We start from the raw sequence: 21,863 nt of genomic DNA on the forward strand, positions 1-21,863 counted from the left end.
GTCCATCTTTAGAGCCGGCGGTTCCGTTTACAATAATGGTGGTCTCTGCAGAGGATTCGCCATCATCGGCGGCGGGAGAGGAAACCCCCCCACCGCTTACCGGAGCCGATCGGGTCCCTCACGTTGCTGGCTATGGAGAAGAGTTAGGCCAAGATGGCCCCCACTCGTGTCTATAAAAAAGTATTAAAAGCCAGCAGCTACCAATACTGCAGCTGCTGACTTTTAATAAATGGACACTCACCTGTCCCGGGGTCCAGCGATCCCGGCACCCGAGGCCGATCGCTCGGCTCTCAGCTGCTGCCGCCACCATTCTAGGTGAGGGAATCAGGAAGTGAAGCGAAGCAGCTTCCCTTCCCGGTTCCCTACTGCGCATGCGCGAGTCGTGCAGCGCAATAGGAATTGTCCGCGCTGTCTCTGGGACCCGTGTGTGTCCCCGCAGACAGCGCGCAGGGACAGGAAGAGGCATAGACTCCCGCGGGAGTCTATGCCCGGAAGTGGGTGTAAATACCTGTCTTTGACAGGTATCTGCACCCCCTCCCCCCTGAAAGGTGCCAATTGTGACACCGGAGGGGGGAGGGTTCCGATCAGCGGAAGTTCGACTTTAGGGTGGAACCCCACTTCAAAAGGTACATATTTTGTTATTTTTTCATATGACAATTTTTTTTTTGCATTTAAGTCCAAATATGAGATCTGAGGACTTTTTGACACCAGAGCTCATATTTAAGAGGACCTGCCATGCTTTTTTTCTATTACAAGGGATGTTTACATCCCCTGTAATAGGAATAAAAGTGACTTTTTTTAAACAGTGAAAAAATTAAATCACGTAAAATAAAAAATAAAACATTTCCAAGCGCCCCGTCCTCATCGTGCTCGCACACAGAAGCAAACGCATATATGAGTAGCGCCTGTATATTAAAACGGTGGTCAAACCACACATTTGAGGTATCTTCGCGATCAGTAGAGCAAGAGCAATAATTTTCTAGCACTGGACCTCCTCTGTTACGCAAAACATGCAAACCTGTAAACATTTTTAAACATGGCCTATGGAGATTTGAGGGAAAAAGTTTGACGCCATTCCACGAGCAAGTGCAATTTTCTCAAAACAAGGCCAGTCCTTAAGTGGTTAAAGTGCTTTGAAAGCGCTGCAAAATGGGAGTTAACTTTTTTTGGGTTAAAAATGCCCTGCTAGCTTTTGAAAAAGTGCTTAAAAGCGCAGTTTAAACAGCGCTAGGGTGCCGCTAAAACTAGCTGCGCTTGAAGCTGATCAGCTCTTTCAGTATGAAAGCATTAGATTTACCTTAAAGTATGTAGAGCGAGGATTGCCTGATTGCATACAAATTTAAACGGTCTGGTTTTGGAAAATCTAAAGGAAAATTGTACAAGAAAATTGTATAATGTATGGCCAGCCTAAGGGCACTGAAAGCTGAGGAACAATGTATAGATTGAAAACAGTTTATCACAGGGAAAACAGTGTTTGTCCCCCCCACCGCGGCTCGTTCGGGCTCCCCCGTCTCACGGGATTCCCGTGCTACTAGCCGGCGCACCTCCAGATAGTCAGAGACCCAAAGAAAGCCGGTATCGGCTTTGATTGAGTCTCCGTTATGATAACCCAAAACCAAGGACATCACGTCTTAATGCTGATTTTTGAAAATCTAAAGTATGCAAAAACATGATCTAGGCATTTTGAATGCTTTCAAGTTCAAAGGAGGGATCCCTCCTGTACAGTACCTATCACATGCCTATTGTGGTTACATGGATGTTTAAAAAAACGTGCAAGCAAACCATGATCATCCCACACGCGAGGTATCGCCACAAATGTCGGATTACGGGAAGTAATTCTAGCACTGGATAACCTCTGTACATGTAAAGTGGTAACCTGTATAGGCTTTTAAAGCGTCGCCTGTGGATAGTAAAATGTACATTTGCCGTTTTTGGTGGCAATTTTAACCACTTAAGGACCAAACCTCTGAGATTTGTTGTTTACAAGTTAAAAATTTTTTACTTGAAATTTAGGGGGAAAAAAAATGTATAATGTTTGGTGGTTCTAACACCCTAGAGAATAAAATGGTGGTCGTTGCAATACTTTATCACTCCGTATTTGCGCAGCGGTCGTCCAAGCGCACTTTTTTTTTTAGATAAAATAATTTTTGCATTAAAAAAGAAAGCAGTAAAGTTAACCCAATGTTATTGCGAGGAATTTGATAGCCAACATGTCACGCTTCAAAATTGCACCCACTCGTGGAAAGGCAACAAACTTTTACTCTTAAAATTCTCCATAGGCAACGTTTAAAAAAATTCTACAGGTTGCATATTTTGAGTTACAGAGGAGGTCTAAGAATTACTGCTCTCGCTCTACCGATTGCGGCGATACCTCACATGTGTGGTTTGAACACCGCTGCTACATGCGGGCGCTACTCACATATGCGTTAGCTTCTGCACGCGAGCTCGGTAGGATGAGGCGCGTTTAAAAAAATGTTTTACCTTTTATTTTTACACTTTTTTTTTTTTAATTAAATGGTGTCACTTTTAGTCCAATTACAAGAAATGTAAACATCCCTTGTAATAGAAAAAAAATTGGATTTTTGTACTCGCCGTGAAATCCTTTTCTCTGAAGTTCATTGCTGGACACAGCTCCTTTAATTCTTGACCTTTGGGTTATTACGCCACCTTCAGGAGGACTAGGCAGAACATTTAAAAACAGCAAGACTGCACAGCACCACCGAGGGGGGTGGTCCCTCTGGCTATAACCCCTCACCCTGACTTCTTTAGGTTCAGCACCCAACCAAACTCCCGGAGAGTCTGCATGGTGATTGCTACATCCTCCCTCAATTCTGAGGCAGAAGCTGCTCTCAGGAGGAGGTTGCCTATGTAACCCACGATTGCGATCCCACGTTGCCTTAACAGTGCAAGAATTGGAGCTAACACTTTGGTAAAGACTTGAGGTGCTGACACCAGGCCAGAAGGGAGAGCCACAAACTGGTAGTGCTCTTCCCCCCACTGCAAATCACAGAAACCTCTGATGCCTGAGGCATATGGGTACAAGTACACGTCCTTGATATCCAAGGAAAGGTCGCCAGGAATTCCCCCTGATGGAGATACTGGCGAAAAAACGGAGGTACTCCCGGAAGTCCTTTGAAAAAGTCACGTGAACGGTGACGCAACGCATCAGAGGGGAGCCAGGTGTCATTGTCACTTTTGGTCACGGCCGAGACTGGAAGTAACCTGTGTTTACAAGCGCTAGAAACTGATGAATTGCAAGTGTGGATATTTTTTTAATAAAAGTTCATTTTAATTTACTACACATGGGAGCCCCTTTTCTCTCTCCCCCCAACATCCAATATAAGTATATGATCGATGGCATATGTATACTTATAAAGGGCTGATGGGCTAGACTTGCGAGGAGTCAAGGAGAAATCTACAGCCAGTATACACATAGTGACATACGGCCTGTAGGGGCCATTGTTTGAGGTGAGAGGCTGGGGTTAACAAGGGGCGCACTCTGGAGCACATTTGAACACTGAACATCGGTGGACTGACTGTTTGACGTGAACTGCACCCATTTGTTGCATGATCAATTTGAATTTTTATGAAAGATTATTCATCATTGTGGGACTTAGAGAAGTTTATTTTGATCACTTAAAGAGGGATTCCACCAAAAAAAAATATTAAAAGCCAGCAGCTATAAATACTACAGCTGCTGACTTAATAAATGGACACTCACCTGTCCCGGGTTCCAGCGATGCCGGCAGCCGAGGCTGATCGATCGCTCGGCTCTCGGCTGCTGTCGCCACCATTCTAGGTGAGGGAATCAGGAAGTGAAGCGAATCGGCTTCACTTCCCGGTTCCCTACTGCGCATGCGCGAGCCGCGCAATAGGAATTCTCCGCGCTGTCACTGGGACCCGTGTGTGTCCTAGCAGACAGCGCGGCAGGGCAGGAAATGGCGTAGACTCCCACGGGAGTCTATGCCCGGAAGTGGGTGAAAATACCTGTCTTTGACAGGTATCTCCACCCCCCTACCCCCTGAAAGGTGTCAATTGTGACACCGGAGGGGGGGGATCCGATCAGCAGAGGTTCCACTTTAGGGTGGAATCCCGCTTTAAATACATTATTAGAGTAACATACACATGCACTTTTAAAAATATTTTAGCATATTTGCACTATATATTTTTCTGTTTTGCACATTATTGTGATATAGGTGTTGCACTTTTTTTCCTGTGGATATGAAGTCTAGCTAAGTTTGCACAATATCATGACAATATGTTTACACATTTATGATTTCTTGCACTTTATTGATGTGAATATATATATATATATATATATATATATATATATATATATATATATCGAATAGGAAGGTAGCACCACATACTATTTATTATATATACATGGGAGTTAACTTCCTGTATTGGGTGTGCCAGTGTCTGAAGGTAGCTATAACCACCTAAGTAAATACAGTGCCTTGCGAAAGTATTCGGCCCCCTTGAACTTTTCAACCTTTTGCCACATTTCAGGCTTCAAACAAAGATATAAAATTTTTATTTTTTGTGAAGAATCACCAACAAGTGGGACAATTGTGAAGTGGAACAAAATCTATTGGATTTTTGAAACTTTTTTAACTAATAAAAAAATGAAAAGTGGGGCGTGCAAAATTATTCGGCCCCCTTGCGTTAATACTTTGTAGAGCCACCTTTTGCTGCGATTACAGCTGCAAGTCGCTTGGGGTATGTCTCTATCAGTTTTGCACATCGAGAGACTGAAATTCTTGCCCATTCTTCCTTGCAAAAAAGCTCAAGCTCAGTGAGGTTTGATGGAGAGCGTTTGTGAACAGCAGTTTTCAGCTCTTTCCACAGATTCTCGATTGATTCAGGTCTGGACTTTGACTTGCCCATTCTAACACCTGGATACGTTTATTTGTGAACCATTCCTTTATAGATTTTGCTGTATGTTTGGGATCATTGTCTTGTTGGAAGATAAATCTCCATCCCAGTTTCAGGTCTTTTGCAGACTCCAACAGGTTTTCATCCAGAATGTTCCTGTATTTGGCTGCATCCATCTTCCCCTCAATTTTAACTATCTTCCCTGTCCCTGCTGAAGAAAAGCAGGCTTAAAACCATGATGCTGCCACCACCATGTTTGACAGTGGGGATGGTGTGTTGAGGGTGATGAGCTGTGTTGCTTTTACGCCAAACATATCGTTTTGCATTGTGGGCAAAAAGTTTGATTTTGGTTTCATCTGACCAGAGCACCTTCTTCCACATGTTTGGTGTGTCTCCCAGGTGGCTTGTGGCAAACTTTAGACGAGACTTTTTATGGATATCTTTGAGAAATGGCTTTTTTCTTGCCACTCTTCCATAAAGGCCAGATTTGTGCAGTGTACGACTGATTGTTGTCCTATGGACAGACTCTCCCACCTCAGCTGTAGTTCTCTGCAGTTCATCCAGAGTGATCATGGGCCTCTTGGCTGCATCTCTGATCAGTCTTCTCCTGGTCTGAGCTGAAAGTTTAGAGGGACGGCCAGGTCTTGGTAGATTTGCAGTGGTCTGATACTCCTTCCATTTCAAAATGATCGCTTGCACAGTGCTCCTTGGGATGTTTAAAGCTTGGGAAATCTTTTTGTATCCAAATCCGGCTTTAAACTTCTCCACAACAGTATTACGGATCTGCCTGGCGTGTTCCTTGGTCTTCATGATGCTCTCTGCGCTTTCAACAGAACCCTGAGACTATCACAGAGCAGGTGCATTTATACAGAGACTTAATTACACACAGGTGGATTCTATTTATCACCATCAGTCATTTAGGACAACATTGGATCATTCAGAGATCCTCGCTGAACTTCTGGAGTGAGTTTGCTGCACTGAAAGTAAAGGGACCGAATAATTTTGCACGCACCACTTTTCAGTTTTTCATTTGCTAAAAAAGTTTAATATATCCAATAGATTTCATTCCACTTCACAATTGTGTCCCACTTGTTGGTGATTCTTCACAAAAAATTAAAATTTTATATCTTTATGTTTGAAGCCTGAAATGTGGCAAAAAGGTTGAAAAGTTCAAGGGGGCCGAATACTTTCGCAAGGCACTGTATATAAGGCTCTGTGTCCTATGATGTACGAAAAAGAAAACAGCGCTATTCTGAGGTAAACAGACACCAGCACTAGAGGTAAACTGCGCTGAGGCTACAAGAAATGGCTGCCGGCCACCCTAGCAAAAAAAAAAAATCACCAAGAAAATGGCCGCCAAACCTTTTAGAGAATGGCTGATGGCACAAACACTACATAAGATTACAGGAAAATGGCCACAGCCCACGTGTCGGCCTCATGTAAAACAGCCCAAGCACCTCAGTGAAGAAAAAAAGGGCAGAAAAGACAAAAACTGACCCTAAAAGCCAGCGCAGCCCCCTGCCTAAGCCCGGAGGATCCCCAGCCAGGCACATACACCGCAACGCATGTTCATTCACACAGCAGCCCCAGCAGAGGGAGAAGGGAACGAGGCACAGGAAAGAGTGAGAGACTCCCTAGTCGAACTCCCAGGGAATGCCCAGCTGCTCTATCCTGCCGAGGCAGGGAGAGCCGTACTTACCCCTCCTGTAGGGATTGCTGGATGCATTCCACTACAGACTCATCACCCAAGCAGTAAGGGATGGCTGCTGGCCACGGCACACTGACACAGACGGCAGTAGCCCGGTCATGTGTGTGCCCCGGAGCATATAGCTCACTGGCTGCCCCTGGAGCAGGAGCAGCATGTCGAAGACAACCCAGGCAATAGCTAGGGTCTGCTCACGCTCGATAACCCCAAGGTCAAGAATTAAAGGAGCTGTGTCCGTCAATGAACAGAAGAGGAAAAAAAAGCATGACAGGACCTCTTAAATATGAGATCTGGGGTCAAAAAGACCTCAGATCGAAGATTTACACTAAAATGCAATAAAAAAAAAAAAGGCCCTTTAACCGCTTGCCGACCGCCTCACGCCGATATTTACGTCGGCAGAAGGGCTAGTACAGGCAAACTAACGTACCAGTATGTTGCCCTTAAGGGGTGGCCATCGGGCGCGTGGCAAGCTCTGTGAGTCAGGTAGCGGGTCCCGCAGACTCAATGTCTGCAGGGATACCCACAATCGTCTCACGGAGAGGAAGAACGGGGAGATGCTAATATAAACAAGCATCTCCCCGTTCTGCCTAGTGACCGTGTCACTGATCTTTGCTCCCTGTGATAGGTGAAATTGCATTATGCAAGGCACTATTGTACTTATTGCATGAATGTTTATGTTGAAACTCAAAAAATAGGATTTTTTGTACTCGCCGTAAAATCCTTTTCTCTGTAATTCACCGACTGACAGCTCCTCTCTAACTAAATGGGTTGTATAGCCTGCCATTAGTAGAAACTAGGCAAAATTGTTATACAATACAGAGAACTTTAATCCCGCCCCAGGGGGGCGGGCCCCGTGCTATCAACCCTTCGCACTGCTCCTAGCAGCTTTAGTACGTCAACAAGCAGTATAACGTAGGAAAAAAAAAAAAAAAGAGGGGTGGGTGCTGTGTCGGTCAGTGAATTACAGAAAAAAGGATTTTACGGTGAGTACAAAAAATCCTATTTTCTCTTATATTCACCGACCGACCGCTCATCTCTAACTAAATGGGATGTCCCCAAGCGGTGCCAAACGAGGGGTGGGACAAACAGCATAAAAACTTCATCCACCATGGCAAGTGGGAACTAGTGAAACTAAACCCACAAAAAAACAGCAGTGTGGGGAAAAACACCACTTTATAACCGGGTATCCTCAACAGGAGTGATCCCCAAGACCGCAACATTGAGGAAGTAATGCAACAGTGCATTAACCAAAACAGTACTGCGTTTTTATCAAAAAAACTGTAAAAAATTCAATTGCAACTACACAGCTGCCTGCAAAACTTTGCGGCCAAAACAGGCATCAGCCGATGCACTGACGTCTACCTTGCAGAACTTGCTAAACGTATGGATAGACAACCAGGTCGCCGCCTTACACACCTGAGCGACAGACGCTTGGTGTTGGAAGGCCCAAGACGTTCCGATTGCTCTTGTAGAGTGGGCCATGACTGGAATTGCAGGCACCTGCCCCTTCAAGGTGTAGGCTTGGACTACAATCTGTCTGATCCACCTGGAAATGGTGGCCGACGAGACCGCCATGCCCTTCTTAGGACCAGCCACCGAACAGTGAGTCGGACTTCCGAAAGGAGGCTGCGACAGACAAGTACACCTTCAGAGCCCTAAACACATCCATAGCGTGAAGGGCCACCTCCTTGGGGTGCTTCGGTTTAGAACACAATGATGGCAATACAATGTCCTCATTGATATGAAAGGCCGAAACCACCTTCGGTAGAAAGGACGGTTGCGGACGCAACACCACCTTATCCCTGTGGATGACCAGATAAGGCGACTTGCAGGACAAGGCCGCCAGTTCCGAAACCCTTCCGGCCGATGTGATGGCCACTAGAAAGGCCACCTTCTGTGAAAGGGTCAGCAGAGGAATCTCCCTGATATTCTCAAACGGCGGCTTCTGAAGCGCCAACACCAGTTTCAAATCCCACGGAAGCAACGGAGGACACATCGGAGGGGACTACATGTCGCACCCCCTGTACAAAGGTACTCACTAATGAGCGAGACGCCAGGGGTCTTTGAAAAGACAGCCAGAGCTGAACTCTGTTCCTTGATGGTGCTCAACGCCAACCTCTGGTCTACACCTTGTGGAAGAAACAGCAGGATCCTGGATATAAAGGAGCGCGGATGCCACCCTTTCTCCTCACACATGGAGATGTAGGCCTTCCGAATACGATGGTATATCTTCCTGGAAGATTTCCACGCCCTCAGCATAGTTGGAATCACCGAGTCCAACAGACCCTGGTTCCTCAATAGCCAGGCCGTTAAAGCCAGTGATGGTAAAGCAGGGTGAAGGATTGGACCTTGATATAGGAGGTCTTCTCTCAACGGTAGTCACCAGGGAGCGTCTGCCACCAGGCGTACCAGGTGTGCGTACCAGGCCCGCTGAGGCCAATCTGGGGCAATCAGGAGTATTGGAATCCCCTCGGCTTCAACTCTGCGAAGCAGACGTGGCAACAGTTTCAGCGGAGGAAAAGTGTAGATCAGCTAGTACTGATCCCACCGAGCCACCAGCGCGTCTGACGCGTCTGCCCACGGATCTCTAGTCCTGGACACGAATCTCGGCACCTTTCGATTGAGCCAGGCCGCCAATAGCTCCACATCTGGTGTGCCCCATCTCAGGCACATTAGCCAGAATATCTCCGGATGCAATGCTCATTCTCCTGGGTCCAGCATCTATCGACTCAGATAGTCAGCCTGACAATTTTCCACCCCCGGGATTTAAATGGCCGACAGGGCCGGAACGTGTCGCTCTGCCCACCGAAGTATGTGAGCGAACACCCGAGCAGCGGCTGAGGTTCTTGTTCTCCCTTGGTGATTTATGTATGCCCCAGCCATGGCGTTGTCTGACTGTATTCTGAACGGACGCCCTTGAAGACTCGTCGACCACGTGTGGAGGCACAGCCTGATCGCTCTCAATTCGAGCAGATTGATCAGCAACTTGGATTCTTCTGTCGACCAGAGGCCCTGAGCCGACTGAATCCCCATCACTCCACCCCAGCCGGACAGACTGGCGTCCGTAATGACCACCGTCCATTTCAGAGGAAGAAACGATTTTCCGGACTGAATCACTAGGGACCTCAACCACCAGATCAGGGAGTCCATGACTGGCTGGCTCACCTGGATCTGCCGATCCAGAGACAATGGAAATTTGTCCCATTTTGTCAAGATCTCCTTCTGCAGGACTCTGGTGTGGAACTGGGCATAAAGTATTGCCTCAAAGGAGGCAACCATGAGCCCCAGCACGCGCATGCAAAAGCAGAGTGATGACCACTTGCGGTTCATCAGTAGTTTGAGCGCAGATCTGAGAGTCAGCAATTTGTCTGAGGGGAGAAAAACCCTTGCTTCCCTGGAGTCCAATAGTAACCCCATGTACTCCAGACGCTGAGTTGGCACCACCACCGACTTCTTTAGGTTCAGCCACCCAAATGCTTGCAGGGACTGCAAGGTGATCGCTACATCCTCCTCTAAATCTGAGGCGGAAGAAGCTCTCAGAAGGAGATAGTCTAGGTAACCCACGATTGCGATCCCGTGTTGTCTCAACAACGCCAACACTGGAGCCAGTACTTTGGTAAAGACTCGGGGGGGCTGATGCCAGGCCAAAAGGAAAAGCCACAAACTGGTAGTGGGCTTCCCCGACTGCCAAACGCAGAAACTTTTGATGCCGAAGGCATATGGGTATGTGCAGGTAGGCATCCTGAATGTCCAAGGACGCCAGGAAGTCCCCTTGATGGAGTGCAGCGACTACTGAGTGAATGGATTCCATTCTGAACCACTGCACTTTTACAACGTGATTGAGGGCTTTTAGGTCAAATATTGGACGTACCCCTTCCTTCTTGGGAACCACAGATTTGAGTAGAACCCCTGGAAGCGTTCGATACCGGTTCGAATCGATACCGAGGGGCAAACCTTCATGCAGTAGCACTTTTGTTCACAAGCTTGCGGTTCCAGGGACGCTTCTGACCATCCACACCGGGCGGACGAAAAAGCCGCTTGTGAGCGGAAAAAGAGGGCCCTTGACTGCGGTGTGGCTCCTTAGCCTTCCTGGCCTGTGGGAGTATTGTACTCTTACCACCCATGGCATTTTTAATAATGTCATCCGAGGCTCCAAAGAGCCGTTCGCCAAGGAAGGGAATATCCGTCAGGGCTTTCTTGGATGCCTGGTCAGCAGACCAGCATTTCAGCCAAATGAGGTGCCTCAGCACCACGGATGACACTGAGGCCCTGGATAGCAGAGGGAGAGTATCCAGGGCCGCGTCACAAACATACTTAAGGCCATGCACTAGTTGGTCTGCTAGTTCCACGCAGACAGAAGAGGCATTCTGCTCTCCCAATTCGCAGTGCAAAAGTTTTGCCCACTCAGTCAGTGTCTGCGACACCAGTGCGGATGCCAGTACAGGTCACACGGCTGACCCCACAACCTAAACAAGGAACGAGCCACTGCTTCGGCCTTCCTGTTTGTGGGATCCTTGAATGCAGGAATCCCCTCAACCAGGATCGTGGTTACTTTATTTAACTTGGATACTGAGGGGTCCACGACCGGAGGAGCCGACCACTTTAAGAAGGCTTTCCCCAAAGGGTTAACTCACCGCCAAATTTTTGGGGACCGAAAATGTCCATTGCGGGTGACCCCATTCCCTCTAGATGAATTTGTCAAAATAAGTCAAATACAGGAACACCTTAGGTGAACATGCTGGCTTGCAGGACCCAAAAGGGACCGGTACATCAGCAGAGGAATCCGCTGGCTCCTGAATCTTCAGGGTATCACGCACAGCTGTGATAAGTGCTCCAACAAGTGCCTTGTCACGCCCGGAACCGGACAAGAAATCATCCTCACTATCCGAATGTCTGATAGGTCAGAGCAGGGGTCTCCAGCCGCAGCAGGGCCAGAGTCTGCATCAGAGCTCTCCGCAGAGGACAGGGGGGCAGGGGCCTCTTACGTGCACCTTTCCTGCCACGTGCCACCTCTCTCTTGGCAACATAGGAGTCAAGGACCGCCGTCAGGGTGTCCATGCGCACAACGCTAACTGCAGGTGACCCGGTTGCTATAGCCTGGATTTCGGGGGAAGAAACACCAGTTTCTGAAGCCATGCTGACCCTAGCCTGTCTGCCACCTGTCTGCAAGGGGACTTAGGACAGTGAAGGTCCCACCATCCTGCTGCCGCCGCGTGGAGGGGGTGGGGGGGGTACTTAGCGCTAGACTCACCACCCTAGGGTGTTCTGTGATAGCCACAGCAGTGCCTGTAGTCCCTAGGAGGTTCCCAGTTGCAGAGAGAAGAAAACTGTCAGCAGCAGCAGCTCCCACCAGCAGTGCAACGATCTGCAGAGCAGCTTCAGCATTCAGCAAAGAGCCATCCAGCGTCCTCCACGCACACAGTGGATACAGGAAGCAGCAAGAGAAGCACATGCAATGCTCCCACAAGAGACCAGCAGTGAAAAAAGCGCTCAGGCTTTAAGAAAATGCCCGTCAATGTAATCAATAGGACTCCTAAAGAAAATGGCTGCTGAAGCTCACCAGGGGAATTTATAGCATTCCCAAATCCAAGATGGCTGCCGGACGGGCGCCATATGGTGACAGAGCATAAAATTAAAAACATGCTGCCTGCTAACAGTTAGGACAACCTCCATAAATGTTTTGGGACCCCCAGAGCTGGACCAGGACCAACGCCAGCCGCACAGACCCCCACAGGTGAGAAACAGCGACACGCACACCGCCCGCAGCGCATCCAGCCACCCCCCTCAGAGGGGGGGAAGGAGGGGTGATAGGGACTTGGGAGAGAAGATAGGGAGGTGAGGTGGCCTCCGAATCGACCCCCCAGGGAATGCTCAGCTGCTCACCCCACCGAAGCAGGGAGAGCCGTACTTACCAGTCCTGAAGAGCTGGGAGACATTCCATCACAGGCCCTCTCCTGCGCAGTTACAGGGTGGCTGCTGGCCTTGATATACCATGATCCAGACATCAGTAGCCCGGTCATATGTATACCCAGGAGCATTGAAGCTCACCGACCAACTCTGGAGCTGAGGCATGTCGTGGCCTGCCAAGCCTTAGCTGCGGCCTGCTCACGCTCGATGGCCAGACTGGGGAGACTATAAGGATATCATTAACCAGCCTGTCACCCAGCCGGCAGTTGACAGAAGATCACAGGATCTTTCATCTTGCGCAAAAAGCAGCAAACCTGCAGAAAAAATATGGATTAAGAGGCCTGCAGGGTTTCCTAGGTCATTCTCCTTGCTAGGCAAAATAAAAACTGAAGCTGCTAGGAGCAGTGGGAAGGGTTGATAGCACGGGGGCCGCTCCCCTGGTGCGGGATTAAAGTTGTGCATTGTGTAACAATTTTGCCATGTTTCTCCTAATGGCAGGCTATACAACCCATTTAGTTACAGAGAGGAGCTGTGTCAGTCGGTGAATATAAGAGAAAAATAGTTTCACTACAATGGTATCCATTTTATTTAAAAAAAAAAATGCAATTTTTTTGCAGGTAAAAAATGTGCTTTTTGTAGGAGTCTGGAAAGTATTGCGCCAGCGATCAGAACACTGGTGCCATGCAGGACTCCTGCAGACTGAGTGCAAGCTGTCTGCCCTGTACATCGTACGAGCAGGCAGATTCACGACAGGAAGACTCTCTGAACTACCACAGTGCTCAACAGCGACATGGTAGTTCACCGAGAGCTACAAGCTGACAGCCACAAAGGATGTCAGTACTTGTAGTTCAGACTTCAGAACTATGAATGACGCGGCCATGTGGGTGGCGCTCTTAAAAAAGTGACAGCTTGTATGGAGGAACTTCTCCCTGAACTGCTGTCATAGGGACAGAGGTGATTGGCGAGCAGCTGCACCATAAACAGGCGGAACATGTAATATGTTCCCAAAAAGTGAACTCCTCTAAGCAGTATGGTCTAAAAATTTTCCCCTTCCATTCTGACACCGCTGTTACAGTGAAGACCCATTTGTGACTGACCACTCAGGTCTCTGGCAGCAAGGGCCACTCTGAAAACCAAAGCTGTCATTTACAAGTTATCACAAAGCCTGCAGCACTGAGTGCGTCAGTGGCTGCTGTTGCACATACACAGCCCCAACTGATGGGGTCAACGCTGAGGGATCTTTTCAGTTTCATCATCAGTGCCGCTGGGCTAGCACAACAGCCAGCATTAAAAAGAGCGTTTTGGGGGCGCATGCGCGGCGTGAGCAGGCAGCTAAACCCAGGAGCTCCAAGGACGACGGAGACTCTATAGCACTCCCCAGGACGATTCCACTCACCTATCGACTCACGAATAGCTTCTCCCTCCTGCGGGACCACTCGTGCATGCCGATGTGCAAGAAAGGCAAGCGGAAAACAGCTCAGCGCTCTCTTACAAACTACCTTCTGCGGGTCACTGAAAGACAGGAGATGTCCCAAGATGGCGCCCAGGCTCACACGGCCATGGAGGCCTCGCGGACGGCGGGATCTCCTACAGGTACTGGGGATACACACTTAACAAAAGGTGACTTGGAAGACAGTCTAGCAAACATGTATGACAGACTGGCCAGGAAATTCCAGGCGGAATTAAATAAATCAACTAGCACACTTTCACAAGAGCTAGCGGCCCTGGGAAGTAGGACTGATCTCCTAGAGGTAAAACATGACGAACTACAAATGGCTTATACTGATCTCCGGGATCATGAGGTATTGGGGGACATGGTTGTCCAACTCCAGAACCATTTGGAGGATCTGGACAACCGCAACAGAAGGAATATTAGGGTGCGGGGGGTCCCCGAAACGGTGACCGACCTTCCTACTACGGTCGTAAAGCTGTTCCAACTCCTCCTACCAAACCAACTCAAAGAATCCTTCGACTGATCGCCTGCATAGGGCACTGAGACCTAAACCCCCTCCGGAGAAACCCCCCCCGGCGATATTGTTATGTGCCTTAAAGATTCCCACATAAAAGAAGAAATCCTCAGAGCTTCCCGTACTACACCGCGCATTCAGCTGGATGGGGCTTCCCTACAAATCTTTCCAGGCATAGCACCAGTGACACTGGAAAAATGACGAAGAATGAGAGAAATCACTTCTACTTTGCAGACAGCACAGATACGCTGTCGATGGGGCTTTCCATTTAAATTGATAATACCCCACAACGGATCCACGCACATCGTCCCCACAGTTGCTGAGGGCAGAGAAGTTTTAGTGAAGTTAGGAATGTTGGAGCGACAACAAACCCCTAGGCACTCACCTACTCCTCGTCCATCTCCCATTTGGGCTACCCCCATCGCCTCAGAGGGATAGACGCTCCCACAGACTGCAACCATTGCCTGAAATCTGATCGCAATACGGAACAGATAGTGCTCTCGGCTAAGTCAAGGCAAGCGCAACAGGATATCAGGTGTCGCCATGAGATTATAGACTGATAAACTTCCCCCCTTTTTTTCTACCCCCTGAATTTTTATAATTTTTGTTTTCCTCTTCCCTCCCTTATTTTCCCCACCCCCCTTCCTTCCCTTATCCTCAGTGGACACCACTCCTGGATCAACTACTTGGCATAAATGGATTACTTGAGCTCTTTTCATGCTCAATTCAACCCAGCATGGCTATGCTTGCAACTTTGGTTCTCCCTGTCCCCGGAGATCTTTTCCTTTTGCCTCATGTTCTCCCCCCCCTCCATACACCACTCCCTACTTGATCCCCCCCACTTTTTTTTTTGATTTTCTCTCTAGTTTTCCTATTTGACCGGGGTTCCCTTTTTTTTTAACCCTGCGACTGTGGACTGCACTCTCCCTACCCTCTTACCTATCCACCTCTGCGTTGGGGAGCGGGTGGAGCAAGTGGAAGGGCTGGAGTGCCCTTTGTTTACATGTTAATTGGTCTGGATGGATTTCCCATCCCGACCCCATAGTGTTTTAGGTTACTTTTTTGTTTGTTTTTATGTTATGCTGACCTCACTGTTCGATCTCAAACGTGGTTGTGTATGTTTACTGTATTTGGCTCTTCTAACTGGTGGAGGTCTGGTCATGGCTGTGTCCTGGAGATGCTATGCTTTGTCGCGGGAACTTGGGACTCCCCTGGCACTGGACTCTGGTATGAGGTAGCAAACTTTACTCATGAAACTCACAGTTGTGCATTTATAACTCCCAGACAGCATGGGTCTACGTATCATTTCCCATAATGTGAGAGGCTTCAATTCTCCGCAGAAGCGGAGGAAGGCCTTCCGTTACTATAAACAAATTGGTGCAGATATCATCTTTCTGCAAGAGACCCATTTCTCTTCAGCGGCTTGCCCTAAATGTTTTCATAAGTCCTATAAATTACACTACTGTACCACTTTTGAGTCCAGGGGAGTTGGTTTTTATTCGCAGTAATGTCCAGTTTGAATCCTCCCACATTTATAGAGATCCTGATAGATTTCTTATTATCCAAGGTATGTTGCAGGGTAAGGCTGGGACTGTTAATCTGTACGCCCCAAATACCACACAATGCACTTTCTATAATACGTTTTTACGTATCATAGATACATTTGAAACCCAGTCGATACGCTCATACTTCCTCCCAGGCATCCTGTGGCAGGAGGGACTGAGGCCGGGAGACCTAGCTCCCCTTTTTTGGGGGATAGGAGATTTCCCCTAGCCTTTGAATCACCTAGCACCTTCCGATGGTGGATCCAGAAATCTTTGATCACTTTACAAGCTCTTTGTAATAAAGCCAGTTTTGTCTCTTTCTCGCAGCTCCAGGCACACTATGAGATACCGAGGGGGGAATTTTATAAATTCCTTCAAATTCGCCATTTCTTTCAGTCACACTATAAAACCCCTAATGATCTCACTAGTGCACAATTTGAATCCATATGCTATCGTCATTCCAGGGATAGAGGTGGTATTTCAACTATATACAAGTTTCTAATTGGGACTCAACAGCCAGAGAAATCACGGGCTATGTGCCTCTGGGAAGCTGATCTAGCCACCGAATTCTCATCCGAGGATTGGCGGGATATGATCCTGAATATGCATAGATGTTCCAGAGCGATGGCTATAAAAGACACTATAGTGAAACTACATACGCGGTGGTATCTCACACCGGATAGAGTTCACAAATTTTACCCAACGGTCCCTAACCTCTGTTTCAGGAGATGTCCTACAGTTCAGGGGTCATCAACCCCCGGGCCGCGGCCCACTGCTGGGCCGTGGCCTGCTTGCAGCTGGGCCGCGAAGGCTGCACTGTCTCTGATGAGCGGCGGCGGAGCAGGCAGAGAGATGACATCATCTCTCACTGCCCGCCCGCATCACCGCTGTTACGCGCACACAGCGGGCCGCTATACGGAGGCGAGCGAGCAGAGAGATGAGATCATCTCCAACCGCCCGCATCGCCGCTCTTCCGCACTCACAGGGGGATGCTATAATGCTGGAGGTGAGGCGGGGGAACAGAGAGATGAGATCATCTCTCACTGCCCGCCACCTTTACTGCTCCTCTGCTGACACAGCGCGGCATTACACTGGTCCAGGCTTGAACTAATGTGCACACCTGTGCTGCCACCACTGCAGTGACAACAGTTATGTGGTGGCAAGTGACAATCCACATTTGGTGGCAGGTGTCGTGGCAAATGACAAGCTGCATCTGATAGCAGGCAACCTCGCAAATGACAAGCTGCATCTGATGGCAGGGGACGTGGCAAGTGACAATCCAAATCTGGTGGCAGGTGACGTGGCAAGGGACAAAATGCATCTGGTGGCAGATGACGTGGCAAGTGACAAGCTGCATATGAAGGCAGGCGACATGGCAAGTGACAGTCTTCATCTGGTGGTAGGTGACATGGCAAGGGACAAGCTGCATCTGGTGGCAGGTGACATGGCAAGGGACAAAAAAGCATCTGGTGCCAGGCAACGTGGCAAGGGACAAAATGCTTCTGGTGACAAGTGACGCGGCAAGTGACAAGCTGCATCTGAAGGCAGGCGACGTGGAAAGTGACAATCTGCATCTGGTGACAGGCGACATGGAAAGTGACACTGGCACATTCTGCGTTATGGTGAGTTGAACTATTTCATTATATATTACAATGTAATAATAGAAATAATGCACTTCAATCATCCTATCATATCAATGATGGTGCCGGGATGATTGAAGCGCCAACGCCAGCCATCGCCCACGATAAATTGCCCGCAAAAAGCCGCATACACCCCACTGGGCCTTGGCACAATTTTCTTCAACTACGCCGGTCCCCGGTGCCAAAAAGGTTGGGGACCACTGCTACAGTTAGTACCTTACTCCACACTTTTTGGAGCTGTCCTCAGCTTCAACCCATTTGGGATCAGGTTTCTGCAACAGTGGCTACCATTGTGGGGTCTAGTGTTGATTTGACGGCTGCACGGTGCTTATTGTTTGCCCCGATCCCTGGGATCCCTCAACCCTCCCAAAGGTTGATCAATACACTATTTTGCGCCATTCAATGGACTATAGCGCTACATTGGCGCTAACATCTGACTCCCTGGCCCCAGGTCCTTCGGAGGATGGATTCTATCCGCCTCATGGAACGGATTCACCATACAATCATGGACACTATGCACATTCGTGCTGCTAAATGGGCCAAATGGCCCCCGAGCACAGGGTCCGGTGGGGCGGTATCTCTCCCCCACCTTTCTCATGAGATTATCTGAGTGTTTGATGGATTTGAGCTCCCTATTAGGATGAGATTGGTTTCCAATATCTTGGCCTCCAAGCTTACTCCACCAGATGGTTATGAACTCCCATGCACACTGAGCTAGGATAGGACTACTTATTGAAGAGCAGGACTACGATACTAATAGTTCCTTGAATGAATGGTCAGCTTTAAAGGTTGGTTCATTGTTTTATTAGCCCTATACTGATAATTCGGATAACTGAGTGGTATCTCTCATTAGGCTAAGCGTATTTTGTCTTTTTTTTTTTTTTTTTTTTTAAGATACTGAATTATATGACCATATATGAAGTGTACTATTTTGTTATCGTCTGATGCAGCAATGTAACTATTTTTGTTATGTCTGTTACTTCTCAACCAATAAAAACGTTTGTATTAAAAATAAAAATAAGAGTGTTTAGGGAACTGGGCTACCGATCAGAAGGGGCTGAATATCGACAAGTTCAACAGAAACTGGCTGACAATCAGCCCATGTGTGCATCTGCTTGGCTGTCTTCTGTTGAATGGGCATGCTGGAAAACCAGCATCCAATCGGCACCTGACAAGCACAGACAGGTGCGTTGAGGGGACACAACAAGTAGAGGCGCAAAAAATCAGATAATATACTCTAAAAGGGCTGTCTGTATAAAGTTATATAGGACGATAATACATATAAGAACTTTTAGTTCTCAAGTCCCAGGAAAGTGTCTTTCATTCTTTGAGTGGGACTTTCAACATGCAGGGCTGCCACCACAGGGAGCTGAAACCAGGCTCCTAGACTGTTACAGAGAAAGAGAAGAAGAAGGGGGCGCCTCTGGGTGTAGATTTCTTTAAAAAACAATTTATTCACAGGTCTAAAAACAGAGAGATTTTGCACTCACATTTTCCAAGAAATAAAATGGCATGTAGAATAAAAGGGGGGTCATCTGATTTGAGCGTTGAGGGGGCAGGAGTCGTGGTGGGTTGGTTTGGGGTCCCCCTGTCACAATAGCTCAGCAGGGAGATCGCTGTACTAACATTGCATAGCTAATACAGCAAGCTCCTGTTTCTTTTTAAAGTGTGTACCAGGCTTTAGGATAGACTACAAAACACAAAGTATAATGTACAGAGCCAAGACATCAAACGAGAAAATGCTGAGACTTTTAGGGTATATAAGATGAAAGACCCGGGGGACACAACTGCTTAAATTGGATGTAAACCTGATTCATGAAATTTGACCCAAGCACATATCTGTAGTGTTTTGTTATCGCTCTGCAAAGCTTTAAGTCCGTGTCTTTAAGCTGCTTTGTTATTCTGTTCAACAACCGAGATAAAACCAGCCTGAAATTTGTGTTGGGGTGGGTGCTATAAATAGATTAGCAGAGAGTGTCTATTCACAGCACAGCTCTTCACAGCACTTCTGACAAGTTCTCCGACACCGAGATAAAACCAGCCTGAAATTTGTGTCGGGTGGGTACTATAAATAGATTAGCAGAGAGCTAATTAGCACAGGTGTGTGTGTGTGTGTGTGTGTGTGTGTGTGTGTGTGTGTGTGTGTGTGTGTGTGTGTGTGTGTGTGTGTGTGTGTGCGCGCCTTCCCTCAAATCCACTGTCACAATGTATGCTTAGATATCACTCCCAGTGACAAGGTCTTGGCAGTGAAGCAATGCAAGGAAGCCAAGGAACATCTTACTTTACCTAGCATTTTAAAGTCATTACTCACTACAGGATATTTCTGAAATCCAAGGATTTGTATACTAAACTGCAACTAAAGGTATTGATTTGAATTTAAACATTTGCAGAAAGGAAATTCCAAAAAAGTTATTTAAAAATGTTTTATACCTGTTATTTTATCCCGCACAAGCTTACAGGATTCAATCTCACCAATACTTCCAAATAAGCTCTTCAATTCCTCCTGGGTCATGTTTTGAGGAAGGTAGTTCACTATTAAATTGGTCTTGCTGTCCTCTGTATTGTTGGAGTCCACGGGTGATGTGCAGTTGTTTATCGAGTTTGGACAATTGCCTGTGTTATTGCATGTGGGTCCATTGGACAACTGTGTTTCCATGGCAGCTATTACCTGCTAATGAGAGAGGAGGGGAAAGGGGTAAGAGAAGGAAATGTCAAAAATATATATTGAGAGAAATCTGCAAATGGATTTTGCTAAGCTCTGTCAATCCTACCCCAGATTTGCCCATGAAATAAGCATTTATACATGTTGACTATAAGTTTTAAAAACAAAAGCATCACTTTAAAGTAATTGAAATTAGCTTCTAACAGCCAATTGTATTAGCACACTGGTTTATGACCACTGAAGTGTATAAATACATTTTTCCATGATCATTGCAAACTAGTATTTCATGTTATGGTAAAAATATTGTGTAGCCAGATTTTTATTTTTTTTTTAAAGCTAAGAAACCCCCCTCTTAGTTGGGAACAGAACAGGCTTTTTCATAGAAAGCTGGCTGATCGCAATTCGCCCTCATGAAAACACCCCATAATTTTAGGCTTCAGGAAGGGTGGAGCTGCATGACCAGAAAGTTTTTTTTTTAATTCACCGCTTGGATTTTAACCACTTGCCGCCCGCCATATAGCAAAATATGTTCTATATAAAATATGTAAAAAATATGTTAAGCATCTCACAGGTACAAATAGGGACTGAATGACATGGCACCTCATAAGTGGCTGGTCAATATCTTACAGGAAATGGGCTGAATGACCACAACACCACTCAACCCACAACAGCATCACCATTTAATGATGAAGACATACTGTGCGGGATAGCAAAAGCGTAGATTGGTTAAGTGCAATTTTTTGTCCTTAACTAAAGTTGTAGCTGGAATTTAGCTTAAGCTAAAACTGCTTTTCATGGGAAAGGGTCTTGTGCCTCTGGTGAACGTGAACAATTATGCTCATGTTTGGGAAAACATTCCAAAGTATTTAACTAAGGCTTTGTTTACAAAGGTGGCAATGTGTGGTTAGGCCACCGAAAGCTTACAGCAAGAAAGGGGGATCATATTGATGCAGCAAATCTAACTTGACAGGCAGTGCCGCCTGACTCATGTCTGCAGTAAAATAGATCCATGCAAAATTGCTATTTGGAAAAAACATTCATAAGGTGTCAATATCCCCCCTGGAAGCTTGGCTGCTGCTCTAGCAATCACAGAAAACGATAGTCCGCAACTCCTTGCTTACTCTAGCACCCACTGAAAAATAGGATTTTTGTACTCACCGTAAAATCCTTTTCTCTGTAATTCACCAACCGACAGAGCTCCTCTCTGTAACTAAATGGGTTGTATAGCCTGCCATTAGGAAAACTAGGCAAAATTGTTACACAATACACAGAACTTTTAGTCCCGCCCCAGGGGGGCAGACCCTGTGCCATCAACCCTCCTCACTCCTCCCAGCAGGTTCAGTACGTCAACAAGCAGTATAACGTAGAGAAAAGGAGGGGTGGGTGCTGTGTCGGTCGGTGAATTACAGAGAAAAGGATTTTACGGTGAGTACAAAAATCCTATTTTCTCTTATATTCACCGACCGACACAGCTGTAACTAAATGGGACATCCCCAAGCAGTGCCAAACGAGGACTGGGGAAAAACAGCATAAAAACTTCATCCACCATGGCAAGTGGGA

General features: G+C 47.2%; 1 protein-coding gene across 5 annotated transcripts in view; it reads right to left on the minus strand.

Moving 5' to 3' along the window:
- Positions 1–21,863, minus strand: part of ELAVL2 (ELAV like RNA binding protein 2) — a 355,320-nt gene that overhangs the window by 214,248 nt on the left and 119,209 nt on the right. For 4 of the 5 annotated variants that reach the window (XM_077475153.1, XM_077475156.1, XM_077475152.1 and 1 more), the window contains one exon: positions 20,072–20,312. In XM_077475153.1, coding sequence (XP_077331279.1) covers positions 20,072–20,312 — 241 coding nt within the window. The remainder of the gene's footprint in view (positions 1–20,071; positions 20,313–21,863) is intronic. The other variant, XM_077475155.1, reaches the window with a different exon arrangement.

This window comes from Lithobates pipiens, unplaced genomic scaffold (genome assembly GCF_037356315.1).
Source record: "Lithobates pipiens isolate NorthernLeopardFrog02 unplaced genomic scaffold, aLitPip1_a1.2 Scaffold_13, whole genome shotgun sequence".
In the NCBI taxonomy this organism is placed as follows: domain Eukaryota; kingdom Metazoa; phylum Chordata; class Amphibia; order Anura; family Ranidae; genus Lithobates; species Lithobates pipiens.